Genomic DNA, 25,886 nt, shown 5'->3' with positions numbered 1-25,886 from the left:
TCACAAGTGTCAGTGTCTTAGTTATTAATTATTAGTAGAATTATTCACAAAGAATTCAGCAAAGAAAGCTGTATTGAAAGCAGTACATTTCTATCAATGGCTCCTTTTCTCCCAAATGCAAGGCTGAAATATCAACTTTGAAATTATAGAATAATCTTTCAACCGCCTTTTTCAAAACTTTGCTTCACTGTTGGTTGTTGGCATTATGCTTTGTTTTATAGATGTGACCTTGCTGTCACAACAAAAAAAAGAAAAGAAAAATTACATGACATATGGGTTCCTAAGTACTCTTTATGCCATAACCACATGCAGTTTTTTCCTCAAGCAATAATTTCAGCAGTGAGATAATCCACATTGAATAAAGCCAGCCAAGGAACTCATCGGTATATTTGCTCAAAATGAGACAGGAAGCTTCTTTTTTTTTTTTAGCATAGAGCACCAACCTCTGGGGAGGCTGTGCTCTACTATCTCTCGATTTACTGAGAAATCAGTCTTCCAGCTTCCCTAAATTTAGGTCAGGCTGCCAATGTAACTGGAGCCCCGTAACACAGACCCGCCTGGAGTTCTATTACTTAAGCACCTTTGATCGATCAGCGAATGTATAATTCAAGAACATCTGGTGGCAAGGTTGTCAGTGTCAGACACGGTGTGCATGACTGATCTCTCTCCCTCCAGTGCTAGAAGTCACAGAAGGAGTTAACGCACACAAGCTGTCAGCTGTTACAGAGATGTTAGGGTAGAATCGAGAGCAGATAATACCAGAATGAGTATTTGGCCTGATGCATTCTCTACTTGAGCCTTCTTACCTCTTTAGAAAAGATGCTAATGTGCGTGTTCGCTTTATTCATTCAAGTGTATCGATTTTAGACTCTTCAAGTTCGAATTACCAGGTTCAAAGAGACAATTTTATTTATGTCTTCTTACTCTGGGTCTGAACTTCTTGAAACTCTGCGCATCAACCTATTTCTTTCTTGCTGCTTTCAAGGCCTTGTTTGTAAGTGATCCATCCCACGAGGACAGCGGAAGTGTCCTCGTAAACCAGTCTCTCTATGTCTCATTCAAGTTCTCATATAACTGAATTTCCTCTAAGGTCTCAGTGGAACTAACTTAATCTCTTTGTTGCGTTGGCAAGACCGTCCAATACTTTCATCATCTCTTCATTTGATTTATTGACAAAATTGTATTAAATAACATTTTGTATAGACAGAAACCTAAAATAAATGTACTTGAAACAAATGTTTTGCCTGCTTCCTGTTAACTCGGGAAAATATCAAGCTACCCGATGAAATGAAAACTGCCACAGTAAGCTAATAGAAAAAGGGCAAGAAAATACTTTTTGACAATTATACACTGTTGCTCATAAAGTTGGAATAAAATGTTTTTTACCTCTTCTCATGAAATGATTGTGACAATGTGATTTATTCTTGATAAATAAAGTCTTCTCAACTTTATTGATCAAACTCTTCCAAACATATCACAGTAAAACCTAAACCTTTGCAAACTGTGTATTCAGGCTTTAACAAAATTGGGGGTATTGAACAATTATTCCAACTTTATGGGCAACAGTGTAGTAAAATAATTTATAGTTGGAAAAAATAGAAATAAGAAGCAAAATAATTACTCATTCAATCACAACTCAAAAATCACCGTCTGCAAAAAGCACTTCTGTAGGGCTACCTAGCAATTATGGTAAGTAGATGTTTGCGTGAACAGTTTGGCAGAGATTCAATGAGGTGTTTATAAAAATAACTTGTCCAGAATTACGGGAGAAACACATCTAATGAAAACGTGCTGGAAGTGTACTTTGATCAGTTTATGTGAAATTGCTTGAAAAAAAAGGGCATAATTCTGCCACTGACTGCAAATTCACTTTTGTGCTTCATCTATACATCCGTGTTTAACAGTGCTTTGCTTGCATCAGTATTTATGGAATGCAGGCACAAGTAATATAATATTATGAAACCTATACTTTGTCAAAATCTGTTTGATACCCCTCCTTCACTGTCTAATAAAGTAAAGGAAGCACTTTGTTATATTGGCAGAGGAAAAGATATTGACATGGCATTTTGGTGGCATTATGAAGCCAGTTTAATATCATCTTATTGTGCTGTAACAGCATCAAATCGTACATCATCTCTGGCACGAGGTGCAGCACTAAATGGCTTGATTGAGCTGATACACCACATTTATGAAGGTTAGCTCAGTGTAAAAAAATAAAAGTGCCTCACTGGCATTGAATCCATGAATGCAACTCTGATTGTCTTGATTATCCCCGGCGATAACATTTTCAGTATCTGCAAAATAGCTTCTGTTTTCTTTTCTTTACCAAGAGCAAGTACGGGTTAAGACCGCTAAAGCCAGAGTAAAAGTTTACCCACATATACTCTCTTTGTCAATGTGCAGTGTTAACCTTTTTTTTTGATTGCTTTACTCTACAACCAGCTTCATCCAGAGTATTGGAGGCATCCTTCCCATGTTCCTTGTGCTGGCCTTTGTGTACACCGTGTGCATGACCATCAAAGGCCTGGTGCTGGAGAAGGAACTCCGGCTCAAGGAAGTGCTGCGTGCTGTTGGCATTCAAAACGGTGCCCTTTGGTCTGCAAGGTTCACAGAAAACATTGTTCTGCTCACAGTTCCCTGTGTGCTGATAAGTGTCATGGTTAAGGTCAGTAGAAAAGAGTCACTCAATGGAAAGCATCACAACACAAAGCATACGATATGAAAATTATAGGCCTTAATTTTGAATTTAAAGTTGTGCTTAAAAAGTCAAATTCTTTGTTTTTGCCACCAAAGCACGAGCATATTGTCGTAAGGTAGCGTCCCCGATACGGCTGCGTCTCTCTGTGTTAAATTATTTTCATTTAAGACACAATTGTAGCTACAGTAAATGACAAACATAACGAAGACTATAGTGCAGCCCATCAGATGTAGCAAGAAAATGAGCATCTGACTGAATGTTTCCAACCAAATAATCTCAAGCTCTCGTGGGTCATTCAGGTCAGAGAATTGTTCATGCTTTGTGTTTTGGTATTACTGCTGTTGTGAATCATAACCAATTAAGGAGCACAGAATCACATCATTGTCCATGATTCCTTAAATCGGCCTTCTCGGGCTAATTAATTGAGCGTGCAACCAAAACTGCAATTTAGTGAAATTAAAATCATGCCCTTTATTTCCTGTAATTGCATCACCTCCTCCTCTGTGCCTTATACATTATGAAGGCTTTTGTTATGTCATTTGAGAAGAGAATCATTGGTCCTGTATATTTCTGAGATTGCAATGAAAATGTATTATCTTTGGCCACTGGGACGCTGTGCACTATTTTACATTATTGAATTTTCAGGGTAATAACCAGAAGTGGGAGGATTGGCTCTACAACAAAGACCTCAAGTTCAGAGAGGGACTGTAGTGTACGGACTAAATTACCTTTTGCAGCCCTGAAGTTGATATTCTTTATTATATCCTGCCCTGATTTGGATGAAAAAGTTGGATAAATTAGCTGTTGGGAGACAAATATGAACAAACAATATTAATATCAGGCTTTTTTTCTACACCAACCAAAACTAAAGGTAAAACCTTCAGAAGTAATACGAACCTGCAACTAGCACTGAGTTTCGATTTACCAGCCTTCGAGCTCATGCATAATGCACACAGGGTGGAACAGTATGAAAGTACCTCAGACAACCGAAGCCTATCTCAGCATCATCTCGCTCATGATGTACTGTATAATGCACTGTAAGTACAATCATCTAATGGGTCTAACATCATCAATCACTGGACAAACTTTGGAACAATATGCAAAATGGAGTTGGTGTTATTCCCAGAAAACAGGCTGAGGAAAATGTGACCAACATTAGTTATATGAAGTATGTGTATCATCATATTTCTTATTTAGCAAGTGTCTTCATGCTGGAAATATATTCTAGGTTGTTGCTTATCTGCCGACCCCTCTGTCAGATCAATAATTTGGTTGGATGTAATGGACCTGCTTACCTGTTGGCACAATCGCTTGCTTATGGATCTATTGTTTTCACACAAGAGAGACCCTTTGTGCCTTTGGTGACATACGATGTAGCAGCATTATTATTGGGTTATTTAGATACGGCGCATCCTTCAACGACTCCTTGTTTTGTAGGCGGCGTTAATGAAATAAAATAGGATGGTTATTTTAGATGGGCCTAATCAATTCTTGCAGTTTAATTGGAAAATGTGGCTGGTAAATAAAAACTGATATTTGAACAGCTGTTTGAAATGTAATTTCCCATCAGCCTAATGTGTTTGCAAGCCATCAACAATTTGCAAACATTAATAACAATAAATTGAGTTAGTAGAGTGCCTTGGAGGAGCAAGTGCAAGCAGGATGTGTATTCAGATCACAGGCCCATTCTAAATGATAATTTCACAGCCATTTTCAACACATTAATAATAATAGCAAATCAAATGGTAATTATCATAAGGCTGTATCTGGATTAGGTGTGACAACAACCACTTTTGTCATCTGCACCTGAGTCCTCTGTCGCTTTACACTTGTTTTCTCTTCCATTATGGAGGAGCTAATGCCTGCGTTATCTGGCACCCAGGCTGATATATTTACCTTGCTCCCACCGTCCCGTCTCGAACCAGCTGGATCAAGGTGTTTGTTTGACAAGATTTTCTTGATGAAAACTAATGCTGATCAGTGATGATCAATACGCGCTTCCTCTCCCAAACAACTTGCCCTTGTTTTGACAACATGAAACCACCTTCCAAATGTTTTGACATGTTTGCACTCCGTCATTAAAATTTGATTAATTTGTTGTGCACAACAACACTGGGCACTGAGAAAAGAATGCAAATGACAGTCAGAGACCACCTTCACAGTTGGAAGGCAGCTATTGACATCTCATCAATCACCCGTGCTTACGGGGCTAAAAAACTAATAAAATGAGACACGATTTCATCAGAAATATAGCGGTGGAACATTACTTTTACTTAAGTACTAAAGTCTGTGTTGAGGTACTTGTCTTGATCACTGCACAATATTTCAGAGGAAAATATATTTTAACATCATTATTTGGCAGCTGTAGCTACAGTTACTAGCATAAAACATCTTGAAATACCTTGAACAGCTAAATGTTGCCTACATGAACATATTAACTTGACAATTTTGGCTGCATAATGAATGCTTTTTAATACCTTAGGCCCTTTTTCCTAATAATGGTTCTGTACTTTCATCTAAGACATATTTTCAAATTAGGACTTTCACTTGAAATTGAGTACATTTGCATTGTGAGATTACTATTTTACTCCTGTTACTATTGTTATTTTTCCTCTGAGTACTTCTGCCACAGCTGAAAATGCTCAACTTGTGCAACAGTACTGTCAAGTGTAAGTGTTTGTTTTTAGATATGCTAAAGTGAGTTAGTCGCCAACAGGCTTATTGCCATTCACTCCTGGTACTAAGAAACCTGTGTCGGGTTATCTCCTCTTGACAAAGGAAAAAAGAAAACATGTTAGTGCAAGGTGTAAAGGCATGCAGAGCACACTCCAGTCAGAATGCATATGGATTGCAGTGTGATAAGATCCCAGTGGGATGTAACTGCAGTCTGTACAGTTAAGCCTCATTCTTAAAGCAGTCATAATCAATGTGTTTTTTTATCAATAATGGATCAAATACCCATGTGCATGTGGAAGGGCTTTCTCATAGTGATGAACCCGCAAAGAATGATCACACTCCCCTCAGCTCTGTAGAGCGTTTTGGTATCTTTGAGCTCACTATTTGGGCAACTTAACTGTCCTGCTTCAGCCTCACGGCTCTCATCAGAGCTGTCTCCAGAAAAAGCAGCCGATACGTTTCCCAGGACTTTTGTTTGCTTGAGTGTGGTTCGTGGTTGGTGTCTCAACCCCTAAGCCACAGGGTGCCTTGCGATTATGTTTATACCAGATATAAATGGGGTCATTGTCTTGTCTGGTCTGGTTCCTCCACACCTCAGGTTCCTCCGGACTCTGGCAAACTCCCTACCCTTATACATGACTTTAGCCTGGATCTACTCAGTGGCCATGATTGTTAAAGGTATCGTCGCAGAGAAAGAGGCGAGACTTAAGGAGACAGTGAGGATCATGGGCCTGAAAAATGCCATCTATTGGCTGAGCTGGGCTTTGTCCAGTGTGGTGCCGCTGGCCGTCAGCGCTCTCCTCCTCACCCTTATACTGAAGGTGATTTCAAAATGATTCAACAATGATTCAAGGAGGACCCAACACTAATTTTGGAGAGTTCTGGCTATCAAGCCACACGAACTAATGAGACTTTTATTTAAAATAATGAAGATGTTCATTTGAAGAGAAACCTATGCACTGAAATGAGATCATTTTACTTGACGCTAACACGGTTGTACTTGAGAGTTCATTTAGTCTGTCTGAATTTAGAGTTTCTATAATGAACATTCGTACAGCTGCATGTAACGGTGCCCTTTATAAGGTTTTTAATCATAATTGCATCCATTACAATAGCACCATTATCCTAACAGTTCAAGTGCCTCTTTGAATTAGGCTTGGAGAGAACATCAGCATCATGGTGTGATGTGGGAGAATGGATGGATCCAGAAGTAGCTCACTAAAATTAGAGAAGGGTCCTTCTTCAAACCGGCAGACTAAAAGTCAAAATCAATCGGGGAAAAAAAATGTTCAGGTTTATCAGAAGTATTGATATATATGAACATTTTCTAAACTCTTTTACTCTGCCTGCTGTGTTGTAAAAATCAGCTGTAATCATTCTCTGAATATCTCTGTTCCCTTGATAAATAACCTGCTAATGAACCTCTTCTACCGAACCTCACACTTTTTTGGGGGTTCTTTTGTCATCAAATCCAGCGTTCATGTTCATGTTTGCCTTCTGCCTTTCCTTTTGTTTCTTTTGTCACAGTTTGGCAAAGTGCTGCAATACAGCGACCCCACAGTAATCTTTGTCTTCCTGCTGGTGTTCTGCCTGGCCACCATCACTCAGTGCTTCTTCATTAGCGTCTTCTTCTCCAAGGCCAACTTAGCAGCGGCGTGCGGTGGCCTCATCTACTTTGTCCTCTACCTGCCGCACATCCTTTGCTACGCCTGGAGGGACGTCATGGGTTTCCGGGCCAAGGTTGCTGTGGTAAGTCTGCCTTTAGGTCTGACATGGTTTTTAATATCTTCCCCTGCTGTTAACATAGATGAGAGCCGTATTTTGATTTATACTCCTAGATTATGTTTTTGCCACTATAATCACACTTCAGCAATCGCAGTCATTTGTTCTTTATCCTTTTCCATTTCCTTTTAAATCCAAACAGGCACATGTCTGATTTGAGTGGTGCTGGTGGTTATGAAAGGAAGTGAGTTCACCCTCAGTGTCAATAATATCTGTCTAAGAGATTTGCCTTTACCGTACCTGCACAACTCTCCTGATAATGAGGTGTGAAGGTAGGATGCAAGATGAATTTAGAGGTCTTGTTAAATTTTAATAGCAACACAAAAGCCATTTAGGAATAGTTTTAAATATTCATACTGTCACTGTGCGCTGGCTTTCATTTGTTCTGGCATATTTTGGCACAAACTCGAAGAATTCAAAAAACTGGACATACTCAAGTGACAGAAACATGAAACGTTTACATAAAAGAGGAGACTAGACAGACACACAGTGAGGAAGTTGGGGATTTTCTCCCGTCCTCTAAGGGATAAAGATAAATAGTACACCATTGCTCAACTTTCAGTGTAGCCTTTCTGCGTGACCTTTATGGCGGCGCTGGTATCATTTGTCCTCAAGCTGTCCTTTCTGCAGACAAAGACGCACAAAATCTTGAATCTTCATTGCCGTGCATGCGAGTGCATCCACCTAGAATTTCAATCAGGTCATGTTTTATTGTTTGTCAATTTCAACAATGCGGCATCAGGTGCAGATGGCCGAGGTAAACAGCCTCATGTTTCTTATTTGATAAACTTAAATAGTGGCAGTCAATAATATCTTACATTCGCACCTGACACAAGCCACTTCTGCTGTCATGTTTCATCCTCAGTGATGTTGCAAACTTTGGTTTTTCCCACATACTACCTGAAAATACTTGTCATTGAATAAGTCCTTTAAAATGATGTTGTTCTTTTCCTTTGGGAAGCTCTTTAGTCGGTATGCCTTTACAGACTGCATGCAGGTTAGGTAAGCATTTTGCATATAAAGCACTGCAAACCTTATTTAATCTCTACACAAAGTGCCATTGCTGGGTCCTCCCCTGGCGCTGAGATTTTTCTCCCCTGCTCCAACTAGATGGATAGCCCTCTAGCCCTCTAATTAGCATGAGCAATGTTCCTCTGACCAAACCACTATCCAGTTCATCCTTACACTTTATCAGAGATGTGTGCGCGCGCGCGTGTGCAGAGGTTTCTGTCTCTCCCAGCGCAGATGAAACTGCATCGTGCCAAGGCATACAAATTCTCCCCCCACATTGTCCTTGATAATGAAGTCTTTAATCGGAACAGAATTTCAAAAGATCACCTGAATTTATGTGAACAGCTTTTGATTGCAGCTGTGTGAAGAGCTACAGGCAGTGTATCAGAGGGCCACTATATGATTCCAACTACCTATCTACTGTACTTTGGCTATACTACCACTTTTTCATCCCGTTTTTAAATTAGGTAGAAACAAGAGAGAGCCCAGTGCTCTTTTATATTCTGGAAAACTAGGAATATTTTGAAGTCCTAGAAAACTCTGCATAATGATTTAGGATTTGGTCTTCCTTTGCTGAAATCAGTTAATTGATCTATGCTTTTGCAACGTCTGGAAGCTGACTTATGAATATGGTCAGACTTTTTTGTAGTAATTCTGACATTTATTATATAATATAATGCTATTTTTGGAGCAGGTTAGTCTTAGAGTATTTTTGCATTATTTCAATAGCATACAATATAGTGACAGTCAGGAAACAAGAGACTCGTAATGACACGCCTGGAATTGAACTGAGGTCGGTGCAGCTATGTGATGTCGACCTTAACCTTTCAGTTATCACATGTCCTACTGATTATTGTGTCAATAAATCTGATAAATTGTTTGGTCTATAAAATGACAGAAAATTGTGAAAATTGCCCGTACAATTTCCCAAAACCCAAGATGATGCCTTTAAATCGCTTGTTTTTTCAGTCCAAAACCTAGAGGGTATCAAGATGATAATCCTCACGTTTGAGCTAAATACAAGCCAAAACATCTATGATCATTTTCCTTGAAGAGTGACAATTACTTCATCATCAAAATAGCCAGTTTTATGTCAATCGACTAATGGATTAATGGAACAGGTTATTGCAACTCTCTAGCCTCCTGTTCCTCCAGTTCACTCTGAGAATCGCTTTTTAGACAGAAACACATTTTTTTCCCGTTGTCATCCAGCCCGTCATCCAGCTCGATTTGTCAAAAATGCCCTGAAAAAATGACTTCTTAGACAAAGCTGGAACCCTGATTACTCTTCCTCTTAACAGTGCTCTTTTTCTGCTGCCAGCTGAATGGTGGCTGAAACTGCAGTATTGACATGTGTTCAATAGAGGGGGCTTGTTTCGTGTGCCTCCCAACTCATGCTCTTTCCTCAAAAGCCAAAGGAGTAGCTCCTGTCATTTTGTCAGCCGTTCATACAGAGGTCAAGGATGGGTGCCCACTAGCCCTGCTGTCACCCCTTATCTACTGACTCACTGCTGATTGCCTGGCAGTAGATGGGCACGGGAGGACAATACAGGAAGTGCCCAGCAGTGTCAGCAGCCGGGCTAGAAGTTTGGCGTCGCTGCAGAGCTTTTCAGATTCTCAGCCTGATAATGCAGCATCAGGTAGACAATCTCCACGATGGTTCGTCTATGAAGCTTCAGCAAATGCTTCTGCTGAGTGAAAATGCTGCGAGCAAATGAGGCGTGACAAAACAGCTGGCAGGCAACATGGCAATGCAGAGTGATTGGCCGTGGCAGATGATGTCTCATGGGCAAAGTATCATTTGCAATTTCCTACTGTATGAAGGATCCAACAAATCTTAGTTCCAGCACACACACTTCAGTCTCTGTCTTCGTTCTTGTCCTTAGAATCCTCAGAGATGCTTCCAAGGGCAACAGAACAACTACACTAGCCGATTCTTGTGTAGATATTGTTCCTGTCTGCAGCAATTGTTTATTGATCAGTTATGGGTGTGACCTTGGGTGGGAACAGTCTTTCTCTTACAATAAGGTAATCACCTTTTCTTAATTTAGCCAGTTTTACTTTTTTCCCAAAGGTTCAATGAACTATTCTTTGAGGCCACACTGCATCACTTTTAAAGGACATGTTTGGAAATACTTTCCTGCTGAGTATTAGAAGAGAAGATAGATGCCATTCTCATATCAGTATTTTAAAGACCAGTTAGCCTAGCTTAGCATAAAGACTGGAAACCTACAGACTACAGGAAGGGGGAGTCAGGTGAGCTGGTTTCCCTTGTTTCCATTTTTTATTCTAAGCTAAGCTAGGCTAAGACAACGATATATTTAGCGTACAGACATGAGAGCGGTATTGATCTTCTCATCTGACTCTTAAAGCAAATTAGCTCGTTCCCAAAATGCCACACTTCTCTTTTAATAACTATGGATGCTTTTACTTGCACCTCTTTCATTCCCAGAGTTTATTGTCATGTGTGGCCTTTGGCTATGGCTGCGAGAACCTTTCCAAGTATGAGCAGCAAGGCATTGGTATTCAGTGGTCCAACATATACAAGAGTCCAGAAGAGGGCGAACGCTACACCTTCATCGTGTCCATCGTCATGATGCTATTTGATGCTGCTTTCTACTGGATGCTCACCTGGTACATTGAGAATGTCTTTCCAGGTAATCATTTCTGAGTAGTTTTAATCAATAGTATGTTATTTGTAAACTATCCACCACTACATTATCTAAAAAGATGGAGTGATGCTAAAATCTGTTGTTTTATTTCACTCTTCTAGCGTTAGACCCCCTCCTCTAGCCCAAAATTAATCAATAGCCAATGCAGCTATCCTAATAGGCCGGTCTTAATGCTTTTCTCATCGACTCTAATTAAAAGAAGACAGGATTTGTGCCAGGCTGTCAAGAGGAAACATACACTGTAAAGCACCATATTCCCTGAAGCCAAACTGTTATTAAAATGTAAATAACGTTCTCTGTGCTTGATCCCAGGCCAATATGGAATCCCTAAGCCATGGTATTTCCCTTTCACTGCATCATATTGGTGTGGGACAGCTTCAGTAGCTGACGCTGACCCCGACTTGCTGAAGGACTCCACTGCACATAGTGGTAAACAGCCATATCATTTTCGGTTCTTGTGGTGTGTAACTGCAGTGTAACATTCCCGGTTATTATGCACTTGTCAGATTTTCAAGTTAATTGGGGAGTAAGTTAATTGGGATGGGTTGCAAACAAACATTAGCACCTTTTCTGTCACATAGGGTGATAATAGAGCCTGGTGCTTTGTGGGGAAAAAGGTGAGTTTGAAGCAAGGAACTTGTTAAAAAAAAAGAAAAAAAACTATTTCCAATTAACATTCAGAATGAGTGACTTGGTTGCTTTTGTCTGTCAGCGCTCAGCAGTGTTTTCTTTTGTAAATCAGTATTTTTGACAATATGAATACACAATCACATACATAATTAAAGAGATTGAGAGGAAAAACAGCACTTTGTCTGTCAGTCATATTATTTAAGGAAAACATATTTTATGTTTCCTTTATTCAGATGTTACTGAGCAAACTTAAAATGTAAATAGTAAGTGTAATTTTATCTTTTGTTAGTCTGGATCACGTTCTTGTTTCTTAAAAAGACTGTGATATCTCTAGATCTAGATTTTCACCTGCTGTTGCGCTTGTTTCTCCGTTGTCATATGTGTGCGTCTATGAATGTTCTGCATGTGTTTCTAAAGAGTATCTGGAGAAACCACTGCCCGATATGAAAGCAGGGGTCTCAATCCGCAATCTTGTCAAAATCTACAAGACTGGAAAGAAGCTTGCTGTGGACGGACTGAGCGTGGACTTCTACGAGAATCAGATCACATCTTTTCTGGGCCACAATGGAGCTGGAAAAACAACCACAATGTGAGTTGCTTTATCAGTTTCTCCCATTCTTTGCCACTTGGCTCAATGTTCATGTAGTTTCTCAGGATGCAGCTAATCTAACTTGTACACAATGCTGACTGTACTGTAGCTACATTAATTCAGTGGTCACTGCCGTCAAAGAGAGACATCTTCTGAAAGGACATTTATCACACAGAGTCAGCTGTGGTGTTGGTAGCGAGACTCATCTAATTGCAGTTTAAAAACTAGTGGAAAGGTTGGAAGGGCTTCAGAATGACAGGAAATAACTGAAACCCAGTGGCCCAGAAAGAATGAACGAGGGAGAGAGCAAGTGATGTACGACTGAAGGGAAGACATCCGCTCTGAGCAACTGTAACGAAACATAACAGAGCACAATAACAGAAAAGGACAGAGGAAGGACTCTGTCACACACTGACGCTCTGTGTGGATGCGTTTCCAGAGCACAGATTCTATCTCTCTGATGCAGTGTTACAATAGAGTTTGTGTACAAAAAAAACTGTGCTACCACCAGTGTTTTTCTAAATTTGTACTATTTTATGATATTTTGCATGGTGTTTTGATATTTTCCTGCCTAAACTAGTAACTAATGAACACATAATAAATAGCCTGAGACTAAATATAAGTCAATAGAGATGATGGATTATCATTACTCCAAATCTTCTGATACAGCAGTACAGTATTCCGTTTTTCAGGGCTTGTGATGAAAACATCTTTTTTCCTACTTTATGGACATTTAATTAGAACATGTTGATGAAGTAGCACATAATTTCTATCGACAACTACATTGAAATGGCGCAGGGAATTAATTTATATTTTTGTTCAATTATTTGTTCATTTGAAAGGGACAGTGCACAGCTAGTTAACAATATCAGAGTTGGCTGTAAGATAATTTACATCCGTAGTCCCTGGGCAGGAAACAGAAAATAACATATCTGTTAAGAAAAAGAACATTTTAGTATAAAAATACAATTAAAAAACAGCACATATCTGTTATATAACAGCAACATTTGCAACAACAGTACGTTTTTACAACATTAAGTTACATCTAGTGCTTGTGTTTATATGTGCTGGTTACATGATTGGGTAGATATTAGCCATACTTTCATCCTGAATTTAAAATCAGTAAAGCTGTAGCACTCTTAGATAACCTTAAATTATCTAATACTCTGCTTCAAGCCGCTGCTTCCAAGCTGCAGGTGCTGTCCTTCCAAATGCTTTGGCAGCTCTATAATTCTGGATCAGGTTATTTATCATGAGGTAAAAATAACCATAGCCAGAAAAATCTCTATCATTTGTGTTTTTTTGCGTCATGTTTCTTTTGTGTAGGTCAATTCTGACAGGACTGTTCCCGCCTACATCAGGAACAGCTCTCATCAATGGATATGACATCCGCACCGACATGGACAGCATCCGCAAGTACCTGGGAATGTGCCCACAGCACAACGTCTTATTCAATGAGTGAGCGAGTTTAGCAGATCCGTCTTTGTAGTCAACTGGTCATTGGTATAATCATGTTTTGCCTCTGGTGTATTTAAAAAAAAAACAAAAAAAAGAGGAAGAAAGATCATAACGGTGCATTTTAATCACACGCATAATGAGGGCTCAGTCTCCGCTTATGATTCACATCAACACATCATTATCCCTTTCCCTTTTTTGTTGAAAAAATAAAATGAACTTTGCTCACACGCCGTCCACTAAATTTCTCCTAACAGCATCATTCCCAACTAATATTCCGTTTTTTTAATTTCACCTTTGGAATCCCCTCTATTTCTTTCTCCCTACAAACTGATTACCTGAGAGTCGACACATGTCCTACATCATAATTATGGCTGAGCACCTGCAAATTACTTTCATTAATATTAATCCCAGACAGTCGAGCATCTATATTAAGTAGGGATAAAATATTCATGCAAACACAGGAGTAGACATTAGGACATATTATTGTCTCACCTGAGAGGTAGTCTTGATTGCATTCAAGTCTTTCCTTTTTGCCAGTTCACAAAAGTGCACTTAGAATAGAGCTGCAAGATACATTCATGTGACATTTTGGATATTTCAAACACTTAGATATGAATAAGTGGTAGGTGATGGCCTCTTTGGTCATTCTTGCCTGCTAGGGTGTCAATCAAATGTGCTTCATGATATCATTTTCACCTTAACAGGCTGACAGTGGAGGAGCATATCTACTTCTACTCCAGGCTGAAGGGACGCAGCCGCGATGAGGTGAAAATTGAGATGGACCAGATGATTAAGGACGTTGGGTTGCCGCATAAGCGGAAGGATCTTGCTAAGAACCTGTCAGGTGTGTCTGTGCTGCATGTGTGTATGTTGACATGCTTTAGATGTGTGTATTCCCGTGTCTGAGTTGAGTTATGCAGAGATGTAAATTTACTTTTTGATGTAAGCATCAGTTTCTGTGCTTGGTACATTCATTTCCCCTGGGAAGGAATATCATCTGTAGATTAGACTCCCTGTTACGCCGTTCCTCTGCCAGCACGTGTGTGTGCGGCTGTCTCGATGTACACATGCACTGTACCTGTGTGTCATAGTTGGTAATTCATTGTCTGGGGGGCACGAGCAAGTCCTGTTTGATAAATTGTCCCCAGTCATGGATTGCTTGTGAGCAAAATCACTGAAATATGACTTTCAAGGTTGATCTATGCTGACATTTCCACTACATTAGCACTACATTGGATGCATTTTGAAGAGCTCGCTATGAGTGGAGACCGGAAAAAGCCGAGAAAGGTGTATCTACTTCCCTGCCATCAATCATTTTAGTCCATGCAAAAGACAATAAAATGTGGAGAGGTACATCTCGACACATTTATTCCATAATCAGTTCCCAATATTGTGTCCATTTTACATCTGAAACCCAATGCTGACAGATGGTTGTACAGGCTTTATCACTGATTTCAGCCAGAATGTCTGTACCACCCAGGACACAGATGAGTATCCATTTTATGTCAGCTGCAGTGTTTTACACTGTTTGTCATAAGAGCACATGTCTAAGACAACATATATAACCAAGATGATGTAGCTGATGTAGATTGCTCTGTCTTCCAGGTGGGATGCAGAGGAAGCTGTCTGTGGCCATAGCGTTTGTCGGTGGCTCAAAAATTGTCATCTTAGACGAGCCCACTGCAGGAGTGGACCCCTATGCCCGCAGGGGTATCTGGGAACTGCTGTTAAAGTACAAACAAGGTATGGGATCAGCGGTAAAAATCAAGGCTGCACTAAAGACTTTGAAGTCCTCGTAAGATGTTAGAATAGGCTGGATGGAATTCACAGAGTGCATGTTTGATCTGCTTCATACTGAGAAACTTTCCAAAACTGTGCTGAGCTCAAGGTAAACTTTTAACTGACAAGGCTCAAACGTATCCAGTATGAGATTTGTTAAGGTAATGAACCATCTTGAGTAGCCTGCACAAGTTTTTTTTTTTTTCTTTTTAGCCTCGCTTTTTGTGACACTCAATTGTGGGTGAAGAGAAATTGTAATTTGCACTGGAACAGATTGAACTGGTAGTGAAGAGAAGTGAATCCAAGAAGCGTTAATTGACATTGCTATTTAACAGAGTCCCTAATTGTCTGCCATATCAGTCAGCTTGTCACTCTCTGGCCTTATACACTCTGTGGTTGCTAGTGGCTGCAAGCAGGACATGGACATTTCACCAGCACATTCTCTCAACAGATGTCTAAATGTTTAATGTGCATTGAGTGACATTCCGCCCTCACTGTGTCATTAGCTTCTCCCTCTCTAATCAAGTCCTTTCACTCCAGTTGGGAGTCAGAGATAACCGTTATAATGAGAACACCCACATTCTGGCTGGTTAAATGAGTCATGTTTTGTGCCTCTCGAGTCTTATTTGCACCACAGTGTTACAACTGTAAGGTTTGTCATTAAGCAAAAAAAAGGGCTACAGACAGTCTATTTGTCTGAAATTGGACGTATTATTGTGGTTCCTCATAGCTAATTAAGTACGCAGATTCTTCACACAGACGGGTTGAGCCGATTGCCCTAAGTGGGTGTTGGTTTGATTAAATTCAGTGGGGGCTTATTTGTTCTTAAAATTGCTTATGGTACCAAGGACATAGAGTACATGAGCTAATAGGTTAATTTAAACCCTCAGTGTACATTTAAGATAAATATGCTGAATATATCTTGTTTTAAATAGGCAGTGTTCATCAAAATGCTGATATGGTGGCATGTTGGTATTGGATTATTCCTTAAATCTTTGCATTTATGAAGGTTTATAATGTCTCTGCTGTCATGTGTCATTTGGAAATTACCGTAGAAGGTGAAGATTTAAAGTACAAATTAGAAAATTATGAATTTTTAATTATTATCCATTACTGGAAGTTGATTACTATTAAATTACCCCACTCATTATGTTATAAAATGGGCCTTAAGGATGGTATTCATGTAATGGATTTCATATGTTCAGCCTTGTGCCTACAGCCTTGTGTGTTTTTGCTGCCACAGCATCATTTTATAACACCTAATTTATTGATTGAAATTGATAACTTTACCAATTTGCGTGCCTTTTTGGTGCCTCATGAGGCTCTGTGGTTCTCTATTCTCTTTTATCTTTACCTTACATAGCTCTTTGCCGGCACATACATATGAAATTGTATTTAACATAGTGTATCATGTGCATCTAACATATTTGAGATGACAAAGCGAATGAAACTTGTTATCCAAGGAAATCCAAGGATATATTGAATGTGACATTACAAATCCAAGTTTTCCCAGACTGATCTTCGAAACACACCGACAAAATCCAAGAATGTTTGAGCAACTCCATTTATTGTAGACTCTGATTGCAGTTGCTTGCTTTTTTTTTTTTTTTTAGAATTTCTCCCTTAGTTGTGAAAAATTGAACCACCATACATAATGCATTTTTTCCCAGGAATACAAATTAATGTAGGGTTGAAGCCAATGTTGCAGTACAAATGGTATAAAAATGCATCAGCCTTTGTTTCGTGCGTGTGTCATCTTACGTAAGTCATTTTCATGACATAGAAAAAGAGCTATTCTGAAGATTCTTTTGGGTGAAAATGCTAATGTGTTCGAACCTCTTCAATAAAATATGCTATAGAGGGTGGGGGCGGGAACGCTCTACATTTTCAACGACAGTATTTGGAACATCATATAACATTTAACACAATACTCACAGGGAAAAAAAAAACAAAAAAACCTGAGAACTGTGTGAACTCAAGCGCAACCACAAGGTCTGAGTTTCAATTGTGCCGATAAACAGGCATTCGAGTGTGCTTCAGCACTCTAAACAGCTCACACAGTAATCAAAACTTGAAGCTTCAACATGCAGCAGCATTTATAGCCATCTGGTTTTTTTTTTGTGTTTGATAAGCACTGATGCCTCACAGTAAGAGGGCTCTGTGTTTGAACCCGCCGCGGCCTTCCTGTCTGGAGTTTGCATGTTCTCCCTGTCCCTATGCTGGCTTTGTTCGGCTCCTCTGGTTTCCTCCCACCGTCAAAAGAGGTTCGGTTTTGCTTAAATTGAGACTCTAATTTACCTGTAAGTGTGAATGTGGGCATGAGTGGTTGTCTGTTGGTGAATAGTTGTCAGCTGGGATCGGCTCCAGCCTCCCACCACTACCCTTCAAAGGATAAGCGTGTACAGCTAATGGATGGATTGATTGCCACAAACAGCAGTTAATACAGTTTTGTCCAATAAGTCATTTTACTGCCGATGTACATAATATCTGTCCAGCCTTAGTCAACCACTGTGAAATCCATTCTGTCAACATGATTTAGAAGGAAGGAAGCTGAATAACAGAAACCAGATTTCCAGCCTCGCTTTGCTGTGCGTAATGTGAGTACTACCAATTTACCTGAGCACACCTACCTCCGTTTTGATATATCACTTTGTGCGGTAATGCACCAAAACACACTATAAATCAGAATACCTTTGTGGGCCATCTGCAGTCCAAACACATTTATTTTGCTCCCCACTCAAGGATGATGCAGTACGATTTGATTATTTTTTTTCCCCGTGTAAACCACAACAAATTTCTAGTAAAATCATCTGCGTTTGTAAATCCAATGCGGAATTAGTTGGCTCAGTCAAACTAAACCTCGAGCAATCTCCTCAACCTACCCCCTTGATAAGCACAACCTCCCCACCCCCAATCCCACCCCCCAATATGTTAAATTGACTGGGTTGTGGGCATTCATTCAAGCTGGGCATTTTGTTTGAGTATGTATATAGAGGGATCCAGACTTGCTTGGCATAGCATGAAGGAGCAATACTTAACTAAGAAGGGATGGATTTAGCAGCTCAGCTGGTGGCAGGGCACAAAAAAGGGGGGGATTGGGTGGGGGTGGAAGATGGGAGGAGGGAAGACGGAGCAGAAAGAGTTGGCCAAAGCAAAGTGGCTGCAGTTAATGCCCTCTGAGTGTGTCCTTGTCCCTGGGATAATGTGACCTGCGAGGATACAGATTTAACTAGCTCAGTGCAAAAAAAGCCACCAAGCTCAGCAGAGCACCTGACCTTTTGCAGTAAACAGCAGGAAATTCAGGGAGGAAAAAGTGAAAACTCCACCCAGTCAGCTACTTACTCACTTACTTACTCACTCCCTTTGCCATGTTTTGAGATTAACATGCTTGATGTGACACACCTGTCATCTCTGTAGGGAGTTGATGTGATCTGGAGGTTCCTTTTCAAAATGATCCCTCAACAAGACTACGAGCCTCCAGCTCTGCACTGTGAGGCATAGAAGTGCTTCGAGCTAAATGCTAATGTCAGCACGCTAACATCACGAGTGCATCATAAGAACTGGCAACTGGGCCGTGAATGGTACCTGTTTAGTCCAATAACAACTGCTGACCTGGCGCAAACACCAAAAAAGTTTTTTTCTTCCAGGTTAGATTCTGGTTTGTGCAGCTCGCTGAATATTCACTGGAGTGTTCATGCCACCAAGCGCCGGGCAGGTGAATGGCTTGTGCCGCAGCAGTGATGTCATTCAGAAAAAATGACTTTTCTGGACTATGGAAAAGTTTTACAAAGATCAAACTGCACAGCATTAAATATACAATACACAGAATAATAAATGACCTTTTACAAACATATCTCTGACAATGGTGGTCCATGTGAAAAATGCTTTTTGGGTGACATTACATTACAGAAAAAGCCATCAGATCAGCAAAACCATTAGGATTCATCCTTTTAGGACCATGGACATCTCTACTGAATTCCATGGCAAATAATTCAGTAGTTGTGATTCTTAAATCTGGACCAAAGTGGTGGACCAACCAACACACCAGCATTGCCAAACACCACCCACAGAAGCAAGTCACTGGCATGGCTGTAATTACCATTTACTGTCTCTTGGCCTTAGTAACTGTAATAAAATGTAATTCTCTTGAGCTAACACAGTCTTTTCAAAGTTACTGACTTCTAAGCAGATGTCTTTCTTTGTCACTTAATAATAAAGTCATCAGGTTAAATGTTTTCTGCTTTAAAACATGAATGGATCAAAAGTTACCCAGAACTCTGTGATACTGCTTTCATGTCGACCGCAGAGACGTGACCATGCTGTGACTTCATTACAGATCTGGTCTTTTTTTTTCCGATTTCTGGGGTATGTGATAATTAATATGTGTTATCTGATGCGGCATGATATGAAAGGATTAGAACACCTGTGAATAACCTTGCAATGCATGCTGTAGTTGTAATTGCAATTGTGCTCAGTTTGATGCCTCTCGAATCAAAGGACTCGCAGCACAAAAGGGAGAGCTGGAATAAAATGTGGTCTCATAGAAACGCTGGAAAGTAGGCTTAGGGTGGCCTTTATCATAATTTTAATTTTGTCCCAGATTCCCGCCCACGCACTCCTCTAGAGTTTGCTTTGTTGCCATGCAGATAAGCATGGGTAAGAAACACAGCGGTATCAGCAATAAGGAGATAAGTGCAGAGACAGATTGTGATATTGGCTTGATTCGAACACTTTTGATCTGTGGCATCTTTTCTTGTCAGGCGTCTTTTTCAGAACGACAGTTGTCAAAATAAACAAGGTCCCAAGGGAAAAGTGCTTCAGAAGTGCTATTTATTTTATAATTTTCAGTCTGTGCCTTAACTTTTTTATATTTGCAATCCAGTGTGTTTATTCTTTCCTTCAAACATACTGTCTATGTCTCTGACGTTAGACACTAAGCACACACACACACACACACACACACATATTGAGACCACTCAGGTGAGATTAATGTAGTCTGTCTTTCTGTCTCTCTTCAGGTCGCACCATCATTTTGTCGACTCACCACATGGACGAGGCAGACATCTTAGGTGATCGCATTGCCATCATCTCCCAAGGCAAGATGCGCTGTTGTGGCTCCTCACTCTTCCTCAAGAAGTGTTTCGGCAGCGGCTACTACCTCACTCTGGTCCGAGATGGGACCGAAAAGATGACAGCTCAGCGCAGTGGTATGATACACAGTCAGGCCAAAGAGGTATGAACAGGAAGTGTGTGTTGTTCCCGGTTGCTTATTAGCGTTTGAACCTTACTTTTGCTTTGGTATTTATGGCCTTTTTTAACAGTGAGCTTGTTGATATCTGTTCCTCGTATATTCTGCTATTATCCTTGCACAGCAGCCTGCTGCCAAACTGGTCACTTCATGGATTATCATTCCATTATTGACCATATGGACTCAATTACATTAAGTCTGTTTCCAAAAGAGATGTGTGTTCACTCAACCAAAATTTGCTATTTAGAGCAGCACTAATCATGTTTTCTTATCAACAATTGATTAAATGAGTGCAATATAAAAGGCTTCGCTTATGGGGACAAACCAACAGAGAATTTTTATATAACCTTTTCTGCCATAGCAGGCAGCTGTTGTCAGAAAAAAAAAATCCCAGATAAACTAATTCTGATTATTTGAAAGTCGTCAGTAGAGACAAAAAGGAAAATTGGTGGGGGGGGCGAGGGATTGGCCATCATGGGGATGATGGATTTTATTCAGACATTTTTTACTTCTGTGTAAGACTCTTTTTAAATTAACATCTGGCATTTTAGAACTTTGACTTCTTTTGCCAAATGAAGAAAAGGGTTTGCAATAAAACATGTTGATATTCCTCTAAGTAAGTCATTAAAAACCATTGTTTTGGTATCCTCGAGGATATTTCACCAGACACAACATTGGCTGTGTGATCTCATTAGCTTCAGATAAACACAAGGGGTGATCAGATTTGATGATTAGGGCCCTTTTCTGACCATGCAATTAGCCCTCTTTTTTATCTTTATTGAAATAACTTAACATAAAACTGCTGTAATTGGAAGGGGATCATTCTTTTTGACTCGTATCAAGAAAAGAACTTCAGCTGCAAGCCCCTCTGACACACAGTAACCTCTCTCTAGTCTATTATTGAACATGGCACCCTCTGACTTTCCTGAGTGCTCTCTTTCTCTCTTGCCGCCCTCCCCCTATAATGATCTGTGTTTAGTCTCTCCCAGCATGAGAATTGGCAAACGGCTACGTGCTGGATGATACTAATTGTCACCGGGGAGAGGGGTGATTCTCGCTTTTGCGAGCCAATGGTGCCTCGCACACTTAGTTTTAATCAATAGGAGCAAATGAACAAGATGCACTGATGCCAGCAGGGCTAGAGCAATTACCATTAGTCTGCAGGCTCTTTGAGGTGAGCAGAGTCATTTGTTTGAAATAAATAAATAAACATGCAAACAACTTTGCGGGCAAGGTAGAATAGATGATGACGATTCCAAGATAACAATTTTGTAATTCAGATGAAGATTTTGCAATTACACATCCAATTGAACTCAGACACAGAGCTGGACAAACTTTGATTGTCCTGATCTCATTCAGTATGATTAAACTCCATGGAATAAATGTCACCGAGCTCTTGAGAAATGAATTGAATAAATGCCATTTATTCAATCTTTGTTGAAATTAAAATGTAGCCTTCGTTTGCGTGTATTGTCTTAGACTGAAAAGATTTTGACACTGCATTACAGATTGACCCATCACCTGATGTCTCAGGCAGTTTTATTTAGAGCAGTCAAATAGAAACTTGTGGATGGCCTTCGCTGTTCCATTAATAAGCCAGTGGATGTTCTAAGTGGTACAGCATGATAAGGCCTTTCTAATCCAATTCTGAATAACAGGAGAAAGACTGTCCTTTGAGGAGGAGCAGCCCGGATGATGGCATCGGCAGCTTAAGCTGGGCCAACTCTGATCCCTCAGGTAGAAACTTTTTATCTCTGTTACTGCATGTCGTATTTTAGGATGAGCACCTAACCCAACCTGTAAATCTATGCTATATGAAAATGGTTTATGCTTGTGTGCATATTTCATCCATTTCAGCCTCATTTACAACCTGCTAAGTTACCATAACACACAACTTGTTAGGTACTAGAGGTCAGCTCCATGTCAGGCAACACAAAGAGCAACACAAGAGTCTGGGAACAGACTAACAATAGCCATAAAAATTCAAAGTAGTATAATCCAAGTGTGCTGAAGATTTGTTAGCTCCGTTTTTTATCCACCTAAGTACAAACTCACCTTGATTAGTAATGTAGCTGCTGCCTTGGGATGCTGTTGAAATACTCTAACTACAGGTAGAGTGCACTTTAATGGCCCTGCCAAATAGTAGGTGTAGATAGGAAGAAGTAATAGTGGTTGTTTAGTGATAGAGAAAGAGTTTGTGCAGCTAAATGAGTGCAGACAACCTAAAAGACACGATGGGTATTTTAGCACAAAGTGTACACACAAGTGTATTTTTAACATAATATTTCAGAAACCATGACAAATTCCCTGAAAATGAATGATGGTCTTGATCAAAAGCTCTCCTCTACCAATGTTACTCTCATAGTAAATAGCAGCAGAGTTCAAATTTAATGCATTTTCTGGAAAGTACTGTTTGCTACATTTGAGAGGGTTTTTGTTGTGATGAGACAGAGGAAGCGATGCATCCTACAGCCGAGCCTAACCGGAAAAACATCAACTAATGTAGTAAACTTTTCGCATTGTTTTTTCTTTTTTTATTATGCTCATTTCAGGCTCACACTTGTATTTGAGGGTCTGACTAGGATATGTTGTTATGTTCAAAAAGCACATTATTTTTCTCCTACTGTGCACGCTGTCCCAAAAGCCCAGTCTGCTTTCAGACTAACCTGTCAAAATAAGCAGTAAGACAATACAGTAACATATGGTATACACACAGAGACACACAACAGTCATGTTTTGCAGTTGCTGTGAGGACATTTCTGTCACAAGTTCACCCAGAATAAAGTAAATCCACTGGGTGTTCACTCCTTCAGATGACGGGAAAACCATGAAGGCTGTTGTGTGGCTTTTTGCAGCCAACACCAGCACAACGTCCGTGCTTTGCTCTTACCTTCGACATCTTATTAGCAGAGCTAGCGTTAGCTACATAGCATACATGGCGGACACCGAGGTGATTTTCAGGTTTTCAGTGGGAGGGACCGTCAGCCGAGGAGGTCACATGATCAACTGGTCCCTGAGTGTGACATCAAAATCTAAATGGAGCTTTGTCACACACATTTACTGAGAGATGGAATAAGAGAAAAAGAGAAAAGGTGGTCTGTCTGTCTCTTAGCTTCAGGGTCACATGTTTATGCTGACATTAGAACATTAGACATTAAGACGTGCACTTTGCATATTATGTCCCCCTCAAATAAAGTTATTTAAACTTACACTTCACCTGAATCTACAGCTGATATATCGATGTTGTGTTCACAGCTTGTTTGCTGTCTGCCCACAAGTGGCCAAAAGAGACTGCTATTGCAGGTCTAAAGTCTAAAATCTAATGAACTCACAGCTTATAGTGTGGTTTCATTTTGTTTTACCTCCTTCAGCCTCCTTTTTCATATTTGAATAATTTCCTTTTTCCCAATTGTTGTACACTAATGTTGAAGAGTAAATTAATTTGCACTTAAATACAGTTGATGAAAGAATAATCCAATCAGCACATCAGTTTTGCAGAAAACCTAAATTGTGTAGTGATTGCAATTGACTTTCACCCCCAGTATTTCTAATAACCCGTGTTTAATGTCTAAACTAACCATGAATCATTGCATGTGTAAATCCACATTTTAGACAATTCTCTGATACACTCATGTAACTATATCTATTGTACATTATCCCATATTTTATTTTGTCCTCAAACAAGTGGAGTTTACAGTAGTGTGTTTGGTAAATGATCAAATCCCTGACCTTATGTCAGTGTTTCTGGATGCAGTTGTCTTGAATAAAGAAAGAGACCGAATAAATAGAGCAGATATTGCCCAACTAAAGCGTACAGTTTGATGCTGCTGATTTGATTTGTTTTGATCATTCTTACCCTTGATCATACGTATATGATATATAAACAAAAGTACTCAAGCAAAGACATGATCAAAAGGAACATTCCAGGTAGGCTCCAGTTTATTATGCATGGGAAATCAATCAAACCTGCTCACAACTTCAAAATGATTATATACACCATGGTTAGATATGAGATGCCATAATGCCATAAAAGTACTAATATTTCCTCAAGTGACAGCACATTTCTCTTTATTACCACACCCACCCGGAAACAGAGAGAAACACACATACCATTTCACAAATAATTCAGTCTGATGTGCGTATCAGATCCATTTACTTCTTCATAAAGCACCAAGCCGTTGGTTGTTAAGCTGCAGTAATTATGTATGAGAGGTTCTGAATCAATAATGGATGCGGTGCGTTCTGCAACACTGTCCTGATTGATCCTCACTAAGACCAAGCTTCAGAATGGATGAGGCAGGAGAATTATGTCCACTGATCTGTTTCACTATGTTTAAAGGTCACAGCATCAGGTATGTTGTCATCTCAATACATTTCACTGCCATTTTTTAATATTTAACTTTAAGTAAAGTTTCTTTGATATTATTTTGTATCAACACTAAATCTAGACACTTCAAAAAGGTGTTGTCATTTATATACTGTATTCTTTTGCAGCCAACAATGCTAGTTGCCCTTGAATTTACTGTCTGTTGTGTTCCTCTCCAACAACTTCTTGGAAAAGGATGAAAGAGACACAAAGGGAGGGATAGAAATATGTTTTTGCCACAGAGGTCTTTTGCTTGTGGGTGTGCACTTTAACCATCCTTTGCAGTTTGTTTTGTGAGTAATGTTGCGGCTATCCATCCGACAGACTTGACAGCTGTGGGTCAACTTGTCCAGCGCCACGTCCCTGAGGCAGTCTTCTTGGAGAGCATCGGTCAGGAGATCACCTACATACTGCCTTATGGTGGAGCCAGAGATGGGACCTTTGCCCTGCTCTTCCAAGAACTCGACCTGGCCATGGCTGACCTCGGCCTGACCAGCTACGGCATCTCTGACACCACGCTGGAGGAGGTACACTAAGTGTGGGATTGACAACCCAGCTAGAGATACAAGCATGGACGCATATAGAGAGACTGTCTCCATACACACAGGAGCACACATACCCTCAGCTTTCCTCTTTCGTTATTGCGGCTTCATATACTTAACATATTACTCATCTATTTTTACTTATTTTTTTAGCTGTTTAATATTTGAATGCATGTTGCATACAGACTATATAAAGACATCACATTCAGTCTTGCAAACCCACATTCATGGTCATTGAAAGGTAGAACTAAACCTTGATCTAGAGCAAACACATTTTTAACGTATAATGCAGCAACAGGCACAGGCATATTGAGTGGCTGGTGCTCTAACCTCCCCCCCGACCCACCAACCCCTGGTGTACCGTGGAAGCACCTGAAAGAACGGGCACGGGAGTGCACGAGCAGGGCACTTAAAGGGCACTTATCTATTCAGAGG

At 40.0% G+C, this 25,886-nt stretch overlaps 1 protein-coding gene across 1 annotated transcript in view; it reads left to right on the top strand.

The window, feature by feature from the left end:
* The window catches only part of LOC139223010 (phospholipid-transporting ATPase ABCA1-like), a 137,707-nt gene that overhangs the window by 38,916 nt on the left and 72,905 nt on the right, over positions 1-25,886 (top strand). The window contains exons 15-25 of the mRNA XM_070854934.1: positions 2,443-2,665; positions 6,902-7,123; positions 10,620-10,824; positions 11,152-11,268; positions 11,887-12,058; positions 13,385-13,516; positions 14,221-14,360; positions 15,122-15,259; positions 20,314-20,528; positions 22,202-22,280; positions 25,234-25,436. Of these exons, the coding sequence (XP_070711035.1) occupies positions 2,443-2,665; positions 6,902-7,123; positions 10,620-10,824; positions 11,152-11,268; positions 11,887-12,058; positions 13,385-13,516; positions 14,221-14,360; positions 15,122-15,259; positions 20,314-20,528; positions 22,202-22,280; positions 25,234-25,436 (1,846 nt within the window). The remainder of the gene's footprint in view (positions 1-2,442; positions 2,666-6,901; positions 7,124-10,619; positions 10,825-11,151; positions 11,269-11,886; positions 12,059-13,384; positions 13,517-14,220; positions 14,361-15,121; positions 15,260-20,313; positions 20,529-22,201; positions 22,281-25,233; positions 25,437-25,886) is intronic.

The sequence above is a fragment of the Pempheris klunzingeri genome, chromosome 23, assembly GCF_042242105.1.
Source record: "Pempheris klunzingeri isolate RE-2024b chromosome 23, fPemKlu1.hap1, whole genome shotgun sequence".
NCBI lineage: Eukaryota > Metazoa > Chordata > Actinopteri > Acropomatiformes > Pempheridae > Pempheris > Pempheris klunzingeri.
This window is presented reverse-complemented; position numbering and strand designations above follow the sequence as displayed.